Below are 17503 nucleotides of genomic sequence, written 5' to 3'. Positions count from 1 at the left end.
ATATCCCACCCCAAGCTGTCCATACAGGGTTCTGAAACAGTTCTCTGCACTGCTTCGAGCTCTTCTTGGTGTTTTTGGATTCGGTCTCGAACAATCCCGGACTTATTGGTGTAGAAACAGCATCGCTCCTTTTACCATCTAGTTCATGAGGAGTTGGGGTCCTATGGCCAGTTTTGAAACTGTACTCATAATAGTAAGTCCATTTGAATACATTCAGAATTATTCAGCTGAACAGGCCTTGTAGGTCTTAAAGAAATAAAAAGACATGCTTTTCCAAAAGCTTAATAGCATATCCATACATTAGTCTCAAAATGATTCAACTTAGCAATTCACATTTATGAATATTTTCATCTATAAGCCAATTAAGATAGCTTGCCACATAAACATGTACATGTGTATCAGGTAACACATAAAACAAAACAACTTTTGGAACAGCTACTTGACAATTCTCTTGAGTGTGTTAACGTTACCAATCGTTTAGAATTACATTTTGCTTTTAATAATATGAATAAACCATACCTATAGTTTACTATCAAACTTTAGCAATGCCCCCCTTTTTTTTTTTTTTTAAATAGATCAGTTGTCTGTCCTACAATTAAATAACTTTACCAACTGAAAGATACAACCTTTGAAACACATTCTTCTGACTTTGAGGCTGCTAGGGGCCCATCTAGAAATCCCAAAACCAGAAGAATTAAGCCTATTTAATATGCCAAGAGGCCTTAAAGCATCTAATTGAAGGTTCATCATTATAATGTCCATTCATTTAGTCAGACTGATTTGAATGCTAACATGTTAAGAAATTTTTATCACGTAGAAATGATCACCCAAACATTTCAAAGTAAATACATATCAGAAAATACCCTTGAAAATATAGCTCTTGGTAAAATCATGTAACTTTTTAAGAATTGTAACAAATTCAGTGGTTGGAACAAAAATAGAGCTTACTGAAGGTGGATAGACAATTGACAAAGTTACCAATTAAGCAGAGATTATCTAAAATTCAATGCTTCAATTTTTTAACAGCTTTCAAAATTAGAGATACAGGTATTTTTATTTTTAGATATATACTAGCATTTCTATGTATACACACTTCAAAAAACTTTTTGAACAGATATCAATTCTAACATCAGCATGTATTAAGTATTAACATTAAAAACTTAAACAATGTTATAATAATATCTTTAAAATTATGGCCAATTATATATAAGGCTTACAAGATTCATTTCTTAACTTTTCTGACTTCCTCTGTTTTAACATGCTTAAACCTTTAAAATATTTTGTCCTAGTTTGCCCTCTTCATTGTATGATAGCCATTTCCCTGTAGGACAAAATATTCTACAAGCAATGCTACATTTTTAAAATAAAAGTATACCAACTTTTAAATACAACGGCTTTAAGCAGTTTTAACCACTTCTCCCAATTCATGGAAACAGATTTTAACACAAACCCGCCTTAAAACCTGGAAAGAGAAGTTTTTCAAATAATCTTCTAGCTGATTCTAGCTGATTTGGGAATTTCCCCTTCTCAAAAGAAGGCAGATAAGAATCACAATGAGAACCTGAAGGAGGCCAAGGTCCTAAATTCCTTACAAAGGGCATACTCCAGCATGCCTTTCTAAGCCCTTTTCTATGGGTGGTAGGCCTGGAGCTTCTCCATAGTTTGTTTTATTGAAGTCAAGAGAGCTGAAAAAACTTCAATTTGGCTGTAGTCTTGGGAGGCTACTTAGGAATTTATTAGTTATCAATAAGATGAAAATAACTTAAAAGGAGATGTTAAAACAACTTAAATGTTAAAATAACTTAAAAGGTTATTATAAGGATGTTAAAACACTGTCGTTCTTCACAAGGGATCAGACTCCAACTTCATTGTCTTAAAGGCAAAATTCAGAAATTACACACATCATAACCAATTTTACTATACATCTTTAAAGAATTCGTTGTTCTCCTGCAAGGCAAAATCTCACATACTTCCTTGTAAGTAAGAACACAAATAGTTTACAAACTGGATTAATTTTATGAGTAGGAAACATTTCAACCAATGAGTATAAATACTCATCTATTTAATAGCATATATGATGCAACAAATTTAGCATAATTTTATAATATTGTGAGATTATAATCCAAATTATTTTAAATGACAATTATCCAAATTTTTGTCTCAATCTTTGAGAGTTCCAGGGATCCTACTAGAACCCTCAAAGTCATGAGAATTGGTTTCAAACTGAAGAATTTAGAGGTGTAAATTAGTTAAACAAAAAGTACATTTAACATTTAACATTTAACATTTAACTGAACATGTTAATGAATATTGTATTTTAGACCTGATAAGTGCCAGGACAACACTGCAAGCTGAAGACTAAGCAACAAGAAAATGTTATAAGAACCTTTTCTCAGCGGAGGTGGGGAGTCTGGTCTGGTCAAGTCCTGTTAGATAAGTTAGACCTTTTTTTTTTTTTTTTTTTATAATTATTTACCAGGAGAGAGAAAAGGGGGTTAGTCATGGTCCGTCCCATCTCGTCTGTCAGTCAGTCACACTTATCCAATTCACAACAAGAACAATAACTTAACAATTCAAGACAAAGATACAACTGGTTAAAGAGTATTGAAACAAAATCTAGTTTTTGTCCGGACAAAAATAATAGAACACCAACAATAAAGACTAAACAAACATGCACAATCACTAAACACATCAAAACAAAGACATACATCTCTTAAACCTTTTGCGATTTCCAACCTCTTCTTCGACATACTTCAACCTAGACATATTTTATAAAACAAGTACATAGGTTCATCTCACGCTTTAGGTTAATTTAACAGTGCATTTGGACCACTCTGTATACTGTTAAATCAGGTTACAGAACAAGTTTCCGATTTTTTTTTTTTTTTTTTTTTTTTTAATGAATGTTAATCGTTTCTCTTACCTGGCTCCTCTCAGCTAGGGGTTAGGGCTATGAGGTAGAGCTAGAGAAATTTAGATCCTGAAGGTGACTGGGTGTGGTTAAGTCCAGAGAGACTGGGAGAGCAGGTTAGGGCAAGGTTAAAGCAGCTACAATGGAGAGGATATCTCTGTCTGCTACCCAGTGAGGAGAGCAAATGGAGACCTACAGACAAAGGGGGATGGGCTTGCCCTCACAGCAATGTTTGGGCCTAGATCATGAGGGATGATAGGATTATCATCCAACCTTGTGTATTCCTGAGCCAATTCTGGGAGCAAATTTACAACATTAAGGCTGTTGGAGAACAAGTTAAAGGATTCTTCAACTTTTGAGAGAAGTTCTGCTAAAACTACAACAAATAGTTCCTTATACTGTGCTGATCCTTGACATGGCTCAAAATAGGTCAAATAGACAGGATTGGACAGAAAAACCTCTGCTGTGGCCCCTTCCCTTCCTCCATCCTCATGGTTTGTTGGTAAAAGGGCAGAATTTTCCCAATCTAAGTGATTGAAGGAGGTGACCCACTTATATGGCCCATAATGGTAGTCAATGGCGCTGAGATAACCTTCAAGGGAGGCTGCCAGCCTGTCTGTCATTCAAAATCACTCATTCGATAAGGGACAACAAGGTTTGCTGGTTCAAAGTCTTAACACCTAAGGGCTAGCTCTCTGACCTCCTGAATTAGATCTGCCAGTTGATAGGGGCAAGTATTAACTCTGGGCGCCTCTCCAACCGATCAATGGACCCACTGGAGGGGACTGCTCTCCTGGACAAGGGCAGCCATAAGCACGGAAGAATTTGAAAATGTCCTCACTTATAACTCTTTCTTAGGGCAATAATGAGCAAGTAGCCTTGTTCAGGGCCTTTTGAGTCTCCTGTAAGGCTTGTAGATGAGGGAAACTCAGTCTCCTAGCATTTTGCCTTTTCAAATAATGAAAGTAATTGTCCTGTATACATGGGTAGCCAATGGCATAGCCAACTGACCTCTCCAAGAAGCTTTTGAAAATCTACTAGTGAATATTATTCCTTAACGCTTAGCTAGGGTTTCAAGGGGGAGGCCTTTTCAAAACATAATACTGTCCCTAAAATCTTAAAAAGAGGGGGATCATTTGCACCTTCTCTGAGGAGACATTCATGTTAGCTCTCTCTAAAAGCTCTTTTACCTTTTCCCAGACTACTTGCACTTCCTGAGTTGTACAGGCTCCTAAAATATTATCCAAACTGCCGGGATACAGGGTTTACGGGCAAGACCCTAAAGACTAGTCTTGGCCCAGGGTGAGTTAGGCTCATTTCTGCCACAGCTTTCTTAAATCTCCTGCATTCCAGGGATATCACGCCGCTGGGCGGTTCCCTTCATGGTTAACAATGGGAAAATCCTGGACTGGCTGGAGGAACCCCACCAGAAGGCTTGCACCTGGGGCTGTGCTCTCGACTCCCCTAGAACTGGGGGTGGTTTCCTGCCCTCTGAGCTTCCCAGAAGCTCTTGTTGGGGTGGCTAAGGTGGTTCAGGGCCAGTTTTGCTCTCCAGTTTCAAAGTATTACAGGCAAATAAATTAAGCAATGTTAACCACGGTGCCAATCTGACCACAGTCCCTCAGACCTTGACTGCCTGAGCATCTGAGATTTCTAACCCTCAGAGGTTCGTGCAGAGCTGCGGGGTGCCAAGGGTCACTTCCGCAGGGTACACTCCCGTTCGAGAGGAGGAATACTGTACCTAATGTCACCTTCTTTTCTTTGAGGTTCACCTAGAGCCACCACTTCTCTGACAATGTGCTTCTCTTGGAAGATGCTGCGCTGAAGCTGTTTACCAGCCAAGTTTCTTTTCTCTTAACCCTAATTCTTCGTGCCTTGATGGCCTCCTTGAGGCCCTAAATAAGTCATGCTTATTTAATGCCTGTCCCATTGCGTCACGCCAATTTACCTCCGGATCAGCCTTCAGGTCGGGTGCTCCTGCGGCAATCACAATGCGAGCCTTCACTCACGAGACGCTTTCGCGGCGGCTCTATCCGAACCTTCACTCGCTAGGCGCTCCCGCGGCGGCTCTACGCGAACCTTCACTCACGATTTACTCTCGCGGCGGTTCAAGTGTCCACGGCCGTGGGAAGGCGGACGATCGTCGGGGGGCCCGTTCCCCAGGCCCCACGTTGGGCGCCAAGTGCCCCGGCCCGCGGGGTCTTCAACGGAGACCTGGGGAGAGAACCGACGATTGGGGGGAACAGGAGACACGAAGAATGGGAGCAAGACAGGAGGTCTGATCAAGCTCCGAAAACTTTATTTTCTCAGGCAGTATTTAAGCCGCAGGTAAAGGCTGGGTGGGGGGAGTTTTACAGCAGGATGTGGGTCAGATAGGGCAGAGGTCACCAGGACAACCGTTATCTTGGGTGAACAATTACAGGTGAAAGATTATGAGGAATCTGGGTGAAAGATAACTGGATCTAGCATTCCAAGACCATTACAAAATGAGGAAATAACAAAATGGAGTCACTCCTGCTGTTCGGCAGTTCTCTGGTCCCCGGCAGGAGCTCCTGGGCCTGCAAAGACTCACACCGTGACATTTTTATCATCCGTCTAAGCGAAGAAAATAAATTTGCTAACAGAGTGGAGCTGGCAGGCTCATACTACCTTGTCACGTTTCAGACATCTCCTGGTCTGGCCTGAGCCAGAGGAAACTGAAGTGTGTGATGGACATGGAGTAGACTTCACTAGTCTGCAAGCAAAATGTGGGCTTTCTGAGAAAGGAGTGTGGATAAAACACCTGGGCTTAGGGGAGGCTGTGATCTCAGTGTTGTTCTCTGTAGACCAACAGTACATGAACATGGACAAAATAGAGTGAAAAGTTACACTGGCTTTTTTGTTAATGTATATTATGAGGACAGGGCTTGTCCCAGTCAAAATTTCAAAGTATTTTTACTGACTGGAGGTTGAAATACAAGCACTTTAGAAATCCCTGTTTCTCTAAGCTGACTTAATTTATTTTATGTTTTCTTCTCTGAATATATTCTGTGCCTTGACCTTAACCTCAACCTATCTGGAGGTGGGGGTAGTCTTGGAAACTCCAGTATTGCAGACTCAGTCTTTTGATGTCCTAAGTTGTATGAAAGCATACTTAAGTTTCTTTTATTTTCTTCTTCTTTTTTTTAGTAAGGACTTCCTGGGTAACTGTTTTCTAAATATTTTGAGTAGGCCTGCCTGGTTATTAATCGGGTCATTTTGCCTGTACCCAGAGGATCAATGGGTCATTTGAGGTTAATCTTAATGACTTTAACACCCAAAAAACTGCTTTAAACACACTAGACACCTGGCATTAGGTATTAGTAATAGCAACCAGGAATGTGGCAGTTCATGTTTCTGTAACTGAGTGAATGAAGACATGGATATTTGTAGGGAATATAAGGTCTTAATATCACATTTTAAAATGTTTATTTATTTGAAATGGAGAGTTACAGAGAGAGAGAGAGGGAAACGAACATGTACACACACACATAGAGAGAGAGAGAAAGAGAGAGATCTTGCATCTGTTGGTTCATTCTCTAAAGGGCCACAACTGCCAGAGATGGTTTGGGCCAAAGCCAGGAGCCAGTAGCTTCTTGTGGGTCTCCCACATGAGTGCAGGATCCCACATACTGTGCCATCTCCTGCCGCTTTGCCAGCCACATTACCAGGGAGCTGGTTTGGAAGTAGAGCAGTGAGGAGTCCAACCAGTGCTCATGTGCAATGCTGGAATTACCCTCTATGATAAACTGCTGGCCCAAACACGCTGTTTCTTAAAACCTATTCATTTTATTGTGGAGATACAATGTGCGTTGTATTAATAAAATGTACTTTGGTGGAATAATTCTTCCATTGACGCTTGAAGACTTCCCTGGTTTGACTGGTCAAGGGGGAACACTTGGTCTCTTGCAGCAGACTGGTTTTTCTAGTTTGTGGATTCTGTAGTCTTCTTCTCCCAGACTCTTTCCAGTACTTCATTTCCTTTGTCTTTTTTTTCCTCCAGTCTAGAGGGTTGTGTGTGTGTGTGTGTGTGTGTGTGTGTGTGATCTATCTCATTTTGTCTCTTCTTTTCTTCATCTTGTTTTTTTCTTCTCTATGGCCAATCAAGTTCTTTTGTAAGACTTTACAATTTCATTGGAAATAATTATTTAACAGATTTATTAAAATAAGAAATAATTTAAAATCGTGCTGCTGATATTACCTCATTTCCTTTTAGTCTACCACATTAAGATGAGAGTGTCTTTGTGTCTGTAAATATTTCATTAGTATTGAAAGCAACATGAATTTCTTTTATTTTAATAGTTTCAATGAAGAATATTTTTATTTCTAAATGGTGCAACAGGGAGAAGCAATGAAAAAAGATTTTTTATGATGAACAGTGTGGTCATTTTTGATTAACATGTTTCTTTGTCAGAAAAGCAGGCTGGAAATTATGTATTTAAGAGATGTCTTTTGTAGTTTGTAGGTAGATGAGGGAAATATATTTAAACTGACATATAACTCTGTTAGAAATTGTGTGGAAAGCCAAAAGGATAAAAATATATTTTTTACCCAAGATACTAACTGTATGTGAAATTTATATAAATTATCAACAAATACAATGCACCACAAAATAAAATACTAACAAATTAAACTGTTCAAGCCAACGGGACTTTCTAAAGGAAACACATTTATTACGTTTGTTGAGCAAAGATAACTTGAATACAATAGGAGAGATAATTGTGAGCAGAATGAGGAAAATTAGGTATTTCATATCCCTTTTGTGATGCATTGACTTACAACCTCTGTTAAAGGATCCATGTTTAAATTTGGCCTGGTGTACTACGCAGGGTATTACCTGCAGATGTTCATCAAATGTTCTTGATCACATATAAAAGACCTTCAGATTTAATGAGATCTGTATTGAGAACATTGACCAGTTAAGATGACAGACTACATCTAAGTATTGTACCTACAAAAACATGTTGTATTTCTTGATGTGGATTTAAAGAAAAGTGTTCTTGTGGTCAGGGGACCATGGGTGTGTTGGAGACACTCATGGTTGTGGCTGAGAAGGCAGGATCTGTGTTTTACCTTTTGTTGTGTCCAGGGCCGTCAACAGAAGGGAACTTAAGCAAGTTCATAGAAAAGTAGGATGAAAAAGCAGATTTATTTGGGTTCCAAGAAAATGAAATCCTGGTATAGTTTTTTCATAACAAGTATTTCCTTTGAACATTTTAAAAATGCCTTGTGCAGGGGAGGGTTGGCTAAATACCTTTTCAGGAGATATGAACTTTTAAAGTAACGGACTCCTTCTCCTGTAAAATACTACCCACATTATAAAATACACAGTTTTTATTTATACTTTAACTCACGGACATTATGTAAGAATGTTATTTTAGTTTCTCTACTGCTATGTAATAAATTGAGGAGATAGGTTGGTACCAACGTGCCATTCATTTAGTTCTCAAAATGACAGCTTTCATTGCCAAGACTTGCAAGCATTGTTATTCTGCCTATGCACGGCAGTATGGGCAAATTAAAATTCAAGATCGAAATGTTGTTATCAGTACCAAGAGCTGCAAGTTCTTTGAGAAGAGCCTATCTTTCCTGATAAAGTCATATTTTAATTCTGTGGAGCAAGAAGTTGCAGCTACACATTCCTAATCTGGTTTGATTTAACTGTTTTCTAGAGACTGAAGAAAGGTTAGAAAAGAACTTATGGGATTAAAAAATGTTTAATCTAAGTTGTAAAGGAGCTTGGAACCACACCACAAGCATCATAATTAACTTTAATAAGTATAAATGTAAATGCAGGCAAGCCACAAAGTTTTAATGGTGTGCCACATGCTTCTGCTAATTATTTTAGAGTTTGGACACATTCAGTGCCAGCTAGTTATAAACCCTGCTCTGGAAATCATCTGTTTATATTAGACTTATTGATCTCTAGTGTTTAAGCAATATGAAAAGGGAAATCTACAATGCTGGACCATCTGCTTTGTATTCCTAATTGCTTTTAAGCAATCAAATATATAAATAGTCACCTTTTTATATATTGGGCTTCAAACTCTTTCAAGAAACATATTGTGCAAGCCCAAGTGAATTTTAAAAAGTCCATTTGGAGGGCCCGGCGTGGTGGCGCAACTGGTTAAGGTCCTCACCTTGCACGCCCGGGATCCCATGTGGGCGCCGGTTCATGTCCCAGCTGCTCCACTTCTCATCCAGCTCCCTGCCTGTGGCCCGGGAAAGCAGCAGAGCACGGCCCAAAGCTTTGGGACCCTGCACCCACGTGGGAGACCCGGAAGAGGCTCCTGGCTTCAGATCGGCATAGCATTGGCCATTGCGCTCACTTGGGGAGTGAATCCTTGGACGGAAGATCTTCCTCTCTGTCTCTCCTCTCTTTATATCTGCCTTTCCAATAAGAAAATAATAAAAAGAAATCTTTTTTAAAAAAAAGTCCATTTGGAATGTTGTCTCCCTGTCTCTTCTAAAAGTCCTTCTACCCCTTTGCCAACGTCACACCCTCCAACCTTCCTGCAGATCGCTGATGGACCTGCTTTCCTTCAGGGTCTCAAAAACAGCTGAAGGTAGCTGAGATGTTAGATGTTTGCCATCTTTAATTACACATTCCATCCTTTTCCTAGTAAAATATCTGTTTCCTCACCCCAACACAGCCCCATGTAGCCACGAGTGTTTATTGCTGTTTCACACCATGGTTACAAAGGAAGATGCAAGAATAAATGCCCCGGCAAATGGTTCCCTCTTGTGGGCAGTATTTGACTTCATGACAGATTCACCATTCTGGCATGGAGGATGGATGGGACCAGAGAAGCGATAATTCTCATCACTGGTAGTTTCCTCCTACTTGAGTTGTGACTGTACCTGCAGGTTCAGATTCCATGATGAAAGGGTTGAATTCTTAGAATGAGGTGTTTGTTGAATTCATCCAGTTTTGCCCAAGTAGTTTCTTCAGCGTGTTCAACTTACTGACAAAAAATACCTATATTTCCAAAGATATTGCTTTTAAAAATTCTTATTCATTGGGATATTTCTTTGGATGGAATTTGTAATTGTTATTGGTTTTGAATTACTTCTCTTTCTAGTATTTCATTGCACACATTATGACACCTGCAGTAATTGTAATACCTGTACACTTGATGTAATATGTAATAATTACTGTAAAAATGTAATCTCTAGAGTTAAGGTCTCTTTTACCTTCAGGGGTAATGAGAGTTAGACTGAATTTGTAATTTCTTTGAAGAAACACAATACAAACATAAGATAAAGTTTTAGCTTTTTAATTAATTTTTTCTTCCAGTATTGTAAAATTTGTGATTTCAGTGCTAAAAAATCAACTGAAGAAAAAGAATCCATCTACTGCTTTTTACTCTATGATGCACTTCAGCAAGAACACAGGAAGGCTTGGTCCGGATGACAGCTTCCTGCCTAATTCCGAATAGTGGAAGAGAGGGATATTCTGGCTAGTCAGTCACCTCAGTTGTAAGAATCCAAGGAAAACAAAGCAAATGCCCTTATTTTTCTGGGACAAAAACAGTAGAATGCTTCATGGTGTTCTTAATAAAACATGACTTGATTGAAAAGATAGCTGCTGCTGTCGGTATTGAGTTGTTCTGTATCTTGAACAATATCTATATAACGTGCACTAGTGATGTTGTAATGATTACATGTTTTCAGCTGTGACTTCTCCACTGGGAAATTGATACTCTTGGTAGTTAGCTACATCTCTACACAGGTATAGTCAGGAGACTTACCTGTGGCCTGGGCCTTACTCCGTTGACTACTGGTATTACTGAGTTTTCATTTTGACACATGCATAGTGGTAGGGTAGACCTCCAGTACAATCCATGTGCATTCTCATCAGTTGCAGGTATTGTTGTTAAGCTTCACAATGAAAAAGAAAATACTTCAAAGTTGTTTGAAATGGCTCATGCTTCCGATACCTTCAAGTACTTACAAAGCAAGAGATTCACTTGACCTGGTCAAGCACCTTTTGATAATGCTAGTATTTCAATTGAATCATACTAGGTAGTGAAAATTTTTTGAAAAATATTTCTTTTAATTGGAAAGTCAGATACACAGAGAGGAAAATCTTCCATCTGCTGATTAACTCCCCAAGCTGCCTCAACGGCTGCAGCTGAGCCAATCCAAAGCCAGGAGCCAGGAACCTCTTCCAGGTTTTCCACGTGGGTGCAGGGTCCCAAGGCTTTGGGCTTTCCTGGACTGCTTTCCCAGGCCACAAGCAGGGAGCTGGATGGGAAGCAGGGCTGCTGGGATTAGAACCAGCACCCACATGGGATCCTGATGCTTGCAAGACAAGGACTTTAGCCGCTAGGCTGCCATGCTGGGCCCAGTTAGTGAACTTTGTAACAGCAGGTACCCTGTGGATCATGATTATTCCCATTGTCATTTAAGACTCAAACAATCTGATGACAATCAGAAAGTCTGCTTTGGTCTGGAGTTCAGGGGACTCGTTCTTCTGTAAATGAAAAGACAGTGGAGCATCTTTTGTTCACAAAATGAACATTAATCTGATTTTTTTGTTTACAAGCCTTCACAGCAAGTCTGTCCTCAGGTCTTACTGCTGGTGAGTTGTAGCAGTTTTCAACATGAGGCAGCATCATGATTCTGTTTCACTGGACACTAAAAGCACAAAAGTAGAAAAGCAGTTACCCATATTTTATTTTCTTTAAGATAAAGTTAAAGATCCTGTTTGTCCATTCATAGAATGAAGTATCTTTTAATAGAAATTTGAATATATTAGCATTTTAACATAAAAAACAAAAAATTTATATTACTAAAAAAACTCTTTATATTAAATAATTTTTTTAAATTAAAAGTCTTAACATTAGGGCCCGGCACGGTGGCGCAAGTGGTTAAAGGTCCTCGCCTTGCACGCCCGGGATCCCATATGGGCGCCGGTTCTAATCCCGGCAGCCCCGCTTCCCTTCCAGCTCCCTGCTTGTGGCCTGGGAAAGCAGTCGAGGACGGCCCAAAGCCTTGGGAACCTGCACCCCCGTGGGAGACCCGGAAGAGGCTCCTGGCTTCGGATCGGCATAGTATCGGCCCGTTGCGCTCACTTGGGGAGTGAATCATCGGATGGAAGATCTTCCTCTCTGTCTCTCCTCTCTGTATATCCGCCTTTCCAATGAAAAAATAATAAAAATAAATCTTTAAAAAAAAAAAAAAAAGTCTTAACATTAGTCTTACCCATTTCTTCATCTCTCTTAATTTATCCATAAGAATCAAGCAGTCTTACTCCCAGATGCCTTAAAAAAGATCTAGAGCCAAAAATCATGGTTTCTAGATTAGGCTTCAGAATATCTAATGATTGAATAGATGGTTTAACAAATATTCTACTACCCTAGAGTTACTTAATTCAACTATTAAAAAAGTGGAGAACTATGGTGAGTCATATGAAATTGCACTTTTGTAGGTTAAAAAAATAAAGTGTCAGCAGTTTCATAATGTTTAACTTAATACTTCCTGACTCATTAGCCACTTTTGTATCTTCTTAGGAAATGAGATTGTTTTTTGTGTTTTTTAAAAATGGGCGGGCGGCCAGGGGACGCCTCAGGCGGCTCGGAGGGCCGGGCAGTGAGGCGGGAGCGGCTGGCGGAGGAGCCGCGCTGCAGGGATGTGACTGGACCCGGGCCAGCAGGAGCGCCGGCGCGCTGCGGAGCCGCTGGGGTCGCACGTTCCTGGCGTCAGGAAGAAAGATGAGGACCCACCAGGTGCTCGCCTGCCTCCTGCTCCTGATGGCCACCTCTGTGGCCTCGGAAAATGCCAGCACATCCCGGGGCTGCGGGCTGGACCTTCTCCCTCAGTATGTGTCCCTGTGTGACCTGGATGCTGTCTGGGGCATCGTGGTGGAGGCAGTGGCCGGGGCGGGTGCCCTGATCACACTGCTCCTGATGTTCATCCTGATGGTGCGGCTGCCGTGCGTCCGGGACAAGGAGAAGAGGAAGCCGGCTTGCCTGCTGTTTCTCTTCCTCCTGGGCACCCTGGGCCTCTTCGGACTGACCTTCGCCTTTATCATCCGCATGGACGAGACTATCTGCTCCGTGCGCCGCTTCCTCTGGGGCGTGCTGTTCGCCCTGTGCTTCTCCTGCCTGCTCAGCCTGACATGGCACGTGCGGAGGCTGGTACGCCAGGGCTCGAGCCCGGCAGGGTGGCAGCTGGTGAGCCTGGCGCTGTGCCTGATGATGGTGCAGGTCATCATCGCCACTGAGTGGCTGGTGCTGACTGTGCTGCGGGACACGAAGCCGTCCTGTGCATACGAGCCCATGGACTTCGTCATGGCCCTCATTTACGACATGGTGCTGCTGGCCGCGGCCCTGGGCAGTCCCTCTTCACGCTGTGTGGCAAGTTCCACCGGTGGAAGCTCAATGGGGCCTTCCTCCTCATCACCTCCTTCCTCTCAATGCTCATCTGGGTGGCCTGGATGTCCATGTACCTCCTTGGCAACACCATGCTGCACCAGGAAGAGGCCTGGAACGATCCGACCTTGGCCATCACACTGGTGGCCAGCGGCTGGATCTTTGTCGTCTTCCATGACATCCCTGAGGTCCACTGCACCCTCCTGCCACCCCTGCAGGAAAACCCACCCAACTATTTTGACACAGCACACTCAAGGATGCGACAGACAGCATTCGATGACATGCACCTGCCACGCACATATATGGAGAACAAAGCCTTCTCAATGGACGAGCAAAGCTCAGCTCGCCGTTCAGCAAGATTTTCCAATGGCAGCTTGGGGAAAAAGCACAGTGGCAGCATAGGGAAGAAACGCAGTGGCAGCTTGGGGAGGAAGACCAGCAGCGGCAGCAACAGCGTGGCCAAGAAGCACGCTGGCGGGGAGGGTGGCGGTGGTGGCGGAGGCAGTGGCGGCAACGTGGGCAAGAAGCATGGCGCAGGCTTGGGGCACAGACCCAGCGCTCCATTCAGAAGCAATGTGTACCAGCCGACCGAGATGGCCGTGGTCCTCAACGGGGGCACTATCCCCACCGCTCCGCCATCTCACACTGGAAGACACCACTGGTGAAAGACTTTTTAAGTTCCAGAGAAAAAGCATCTCTCTGACCCGTGTTACTCCCTTGGCTGTGTCTTTTCTTGAGGGAGAAAAACAGTCACCGTAGCCAAGCCAGGCCACCTCACAGCCGGGAGATTGAGAAATCCTAGCCAAGGGGAGTTCGTGTAAATGTGAACTTTGATGAACTGAAAAGCTAACACCGACTGCCCTTGCTGCCTGTGACATACACACACACACACAGTCTACCAAACCAACCTCAATCCCCCCGCCAACTAAAGCAAAGCTAACTGCAAATAGTATTAGGCTCCCTTGAAAATGTGGCTGGGAAGGCAATATCATCCATTCCTAGGGGAGCTAGAATAGTACCACATTCATAGCTGGTGGGCCAGGCTGGTGCTGGTGGCATATTGGGATGAGGAGTAGGGAGTCTCGACTCCTACCCCAGTGCCCTTCCCCAGCATGTGTGGATGGACACCCACCCAATGCCCAGTGGCCTCTTAGAGATGACTATTGCAAAGAGGATAAAGACACATAGGGCCTGTTCCACCAGGTCCCTGGTGGTCTGTGCATGTCACAAGTGGGCTGAGAAAGTGACGGAGGCTGAGGTTGTGACTCCCAGGCCACCAAGTTGTAGAGTGAGCTTTAGAGCCAGTAGCAGTTGGTGTGCAGGGGTCCTGGGTGTGGAAATGACCACCTTGCAAAAGCAGTGACCAACCATACCACATCTTCTATGGGCCTCTCGCCTTGGTACCTGTGGCCAGACAGCAGGCCCTGCCTCCTTCCCTTGCAGAGCCAGAATAGACCTGCTCTGCAGTGAGATAGTGAGAGCTCTTCTCCCCGTCTCCCTCTTCTGCATTTATGGACCTGGCCTCCAAGCCTAGGCCCAACTTCATTGCCATGTTCATGTGTAGCACTCAGGTGGGAGGCCACCAGCCCGAAGCCCCATCCAGGGGGCAGGCTAGAAAGTTGGGTGGGAAGCAGCAGGATGATGTTATTTGAATGACATCACACCTTGGAGCCTCTCAGGGCTTGTCCTCTACAGTGGCACTGACTTCCCGGGTCTTCTCTGTTGACCTTGGGAGAGCTGGCAGGTGGAGTGGGTCAGGTGAGAGCTTGCTTCCGGAGGAGGCAATGAGGGAGGGAACATACATTTCTGCCCTGGTTTTCTACCAAGTCCATTGTTTCTGCCTTGGTTTCCATCCATCCTCAGCAAGTCATTCCTTTGCTCCTTGGCCTCACCCACATCTCAGCTGTTCAGAGCCCCTCGCCTCCACCCCCTTAACACCGTGTTCTTGGCACTGTTTGGCCAGCATAATTGCCAGCAGAAGACACGGAAGGTAGTGGTGGGGGTGGGTTCTTTGGCATAGGCCTGATGGTGGCTGCGTTGCTTTCTCTAAGTAAGCCTTTAACCCTTCAAGACACTGAGAAAGGGGAGTGTCAGTGGAGGAGGTATGAACCCAGCCATCCAAGCTGGGCATGATTTAATAAGCCTGATTTTTCTCAGCCCCCATCCTTACTATTCCCCCTCTACCCCACCGCCCTCTGTACTCCTATCTGTGGAGAACACTGGGGGTGGGGGCAACACGACCAGACAGACCACCCCAGGGGGACCCTCCCTTTTGTTTCCCACCATGAAGGGCACCGGACCACCACCTCACCCAGAGCGTGTGCTTGCTTTCTAGACAATTTGTGTCCCACCCTCTACTCTGGGCTACTGAGCTGGGGGTCATCCTGGAGGGGAAGGCAGGGGGGCAGGGTGGGTGCATGCAGACAGACCCCAGGCGCGCTGCCCTGCCTGGGTCCAGTCTGGTAAGAGACGACAGCCTTGCGCCTTCTCATGCCAGGACGTGACTGCCCACCCCCGCACTCTGGAGTCCTTTGGAGTGACTTGGTGTGCAGGAGCCCCCGCCCTCCCCACTCCTGCAGAAGGGAGCAGTTCACCCGGTTGTTAACTCTAAGTTCTGTGTTGTCCACGTGCTGAAGGTGCGAAGAGCATAAATGGTAGGAGGAGAGACAACCTCATCTCCCTCCCACCACTCCACCTCCACCCCATAGAAACAACCACCATGGAGGACTGGCAAGCTCCCTGCATAAGGAGACACTTAAAAAACAAAAATCTGGTAGGTTATTGCACTTTGGGGGTTTGTTTTATTTTGGTGTCAAGGTCAAGACCAGGCTGAACGCCTTCAGCATAGTTGGAGGAGAGTTACTGGGGCAGGCAGGCAAAGGCAGGAGGGACAAAGGGGGAAGATGGCTGTTTGTCCAAGGACTTCACCCCAAGCCCACCAGGAACAGCTGTGCCGTGGGACTGTGGCTATCCTGCAGTCCCCCACCTCTACCCGCTCCATGTGGAGCAAGGTCTAAGTACAAAGTTCAAAGGCACCTTTGGTGTGACAGGGAGAAAAGCCCCCAGGAAAAGCGCTTCTGTGATCAGAACCGCTTGTTGTAAGCACAAATCTTTTCATGCCTGGTTATTAGAATCGCTTTGGGACTCAGCCGCTGCTGTTAACCTGCTTCTCCTAGAGAACTTGTTCATCCACCCAGCCTTGATCTCTGTCTGCCGGAGAGGGAGGGCGAGGAATGGGGGGAACCAGCACCAAGAAGCTTATAGACTGGGAAGTTGGGAGTGGCTCCAGGAGCCTGGAGAGGCTGGGAGCTGGGCACGTGCAGGGCTTTTTGGGTTTTTGTTTTTGTTTTGCTTTGGTAGCACAATTGCCCGCTGCAAGCCTGAAGTGCAGCTTGGTTGGCTGAGGCTGTGTTGAAGGTCTCATGCTGCACCCCAAGCAGCACAGGGAGCAATGGTGGCTTTTATAATCCAATGATGCGATGAATCTACCAGCTTCTGGGCACGCTTTTGGCAGGTGCTTTTTATTAATTAAGAAAGAGCAAAGGCTTGGGTTTTTTGGATAGATAATATATATTAATTAAATGTATTAACGTGTGTTTTATAAATCTTCCCCCGGCTGACTGGCCTACTTCTCCAAAACAAAAAATCTCGTTCAATGTCAAGACAATCCACCTGTACTCTACATGACTATATGTAAATGTTGCAGATTTGAAGAGTTCTAAAGCATGGGCAGATAGGTTTTATTTTCCAGATGCTGCTCTTAACATGAAAATAAAGGCTTTACAATTAAAAAAAAAATGAAATGACATCAAAGGGTAGCATTGTGGCATAGTGATTAAAAGCTGCTGCTTGTGATGCCAGCATTCTATAAGGGTGCTGGTTCGTGCCCTGGCCGTTTTGCTTCTGAGCCAGCTACCTGCTGATGGCCTTGGAAAAGCAGCAGAAATGACCCAAGTGTGTGGGCCCATTGCTTCCCAGGTGAGATCTCTGGAGGAAGCTGCTAATTCGTGACTTTGGCTTGGCCCAGTCTTTGGCCTTTGCAGCCAGGCTAGCGAGTGAACCAATGAATGAAGATGTCTTTCTCTCCCTCCTTCCCTGTGACCTTGGTTTCTTATTAATGAATAAATAAATAAATATAGTTTTAAAGGGAGCTAAATCATTTGATTGTATCTTAACTATGGCAGTGCAAGTAAGAAAA

General features: G+C 43.7%; 1 protein-coding gene across 1 annotated transcript; it reads left to right on the top strand.

The window, feature by feature from the left end:
- Nucleotides 1–4902: 4902 nt before the first annotated feature.
- Nucleotides 4903–15849, top strand: LOC121167589 (G-protein coupled receptor family C group 5 member B-like; the record flags this gene model as incomplete). The annotated part of the gene is given in 5 exon segments (XM_040997087.1): nt 4903–5061; nt 12445–13264; nt 13267–13746; nt 13843–13934; nt 15803–15849. Coding segments are annotated over 5 exon segments (1598 nt in total), but the record flags the coding sequence as incomplete, so codon positions are not given.
- Between the last annotated feature and the right edge of the window lie 1654 nt (nt 15850–17503).

Source organism: Ochotona curzoniae, unplaced genomic scaffold (genome assembly GCF_017591425.1).
Source record: "Ochotona curzoniae isolate NIBS_2020 unplaced genomic scaffold, NIBS_Ocur_1.0 patch397, whole genome shotgun sequence".
Classification (NCBI taxonomy): Eukaryota; Metazoa; Chordata; class Mammalia; order Lagomorpha; family Ochotonidae; genus Ochotona; species Ochotona curzoniae.
This window is presented reverse-complemented; position numbering and strand designations above follow the sequence as displayed.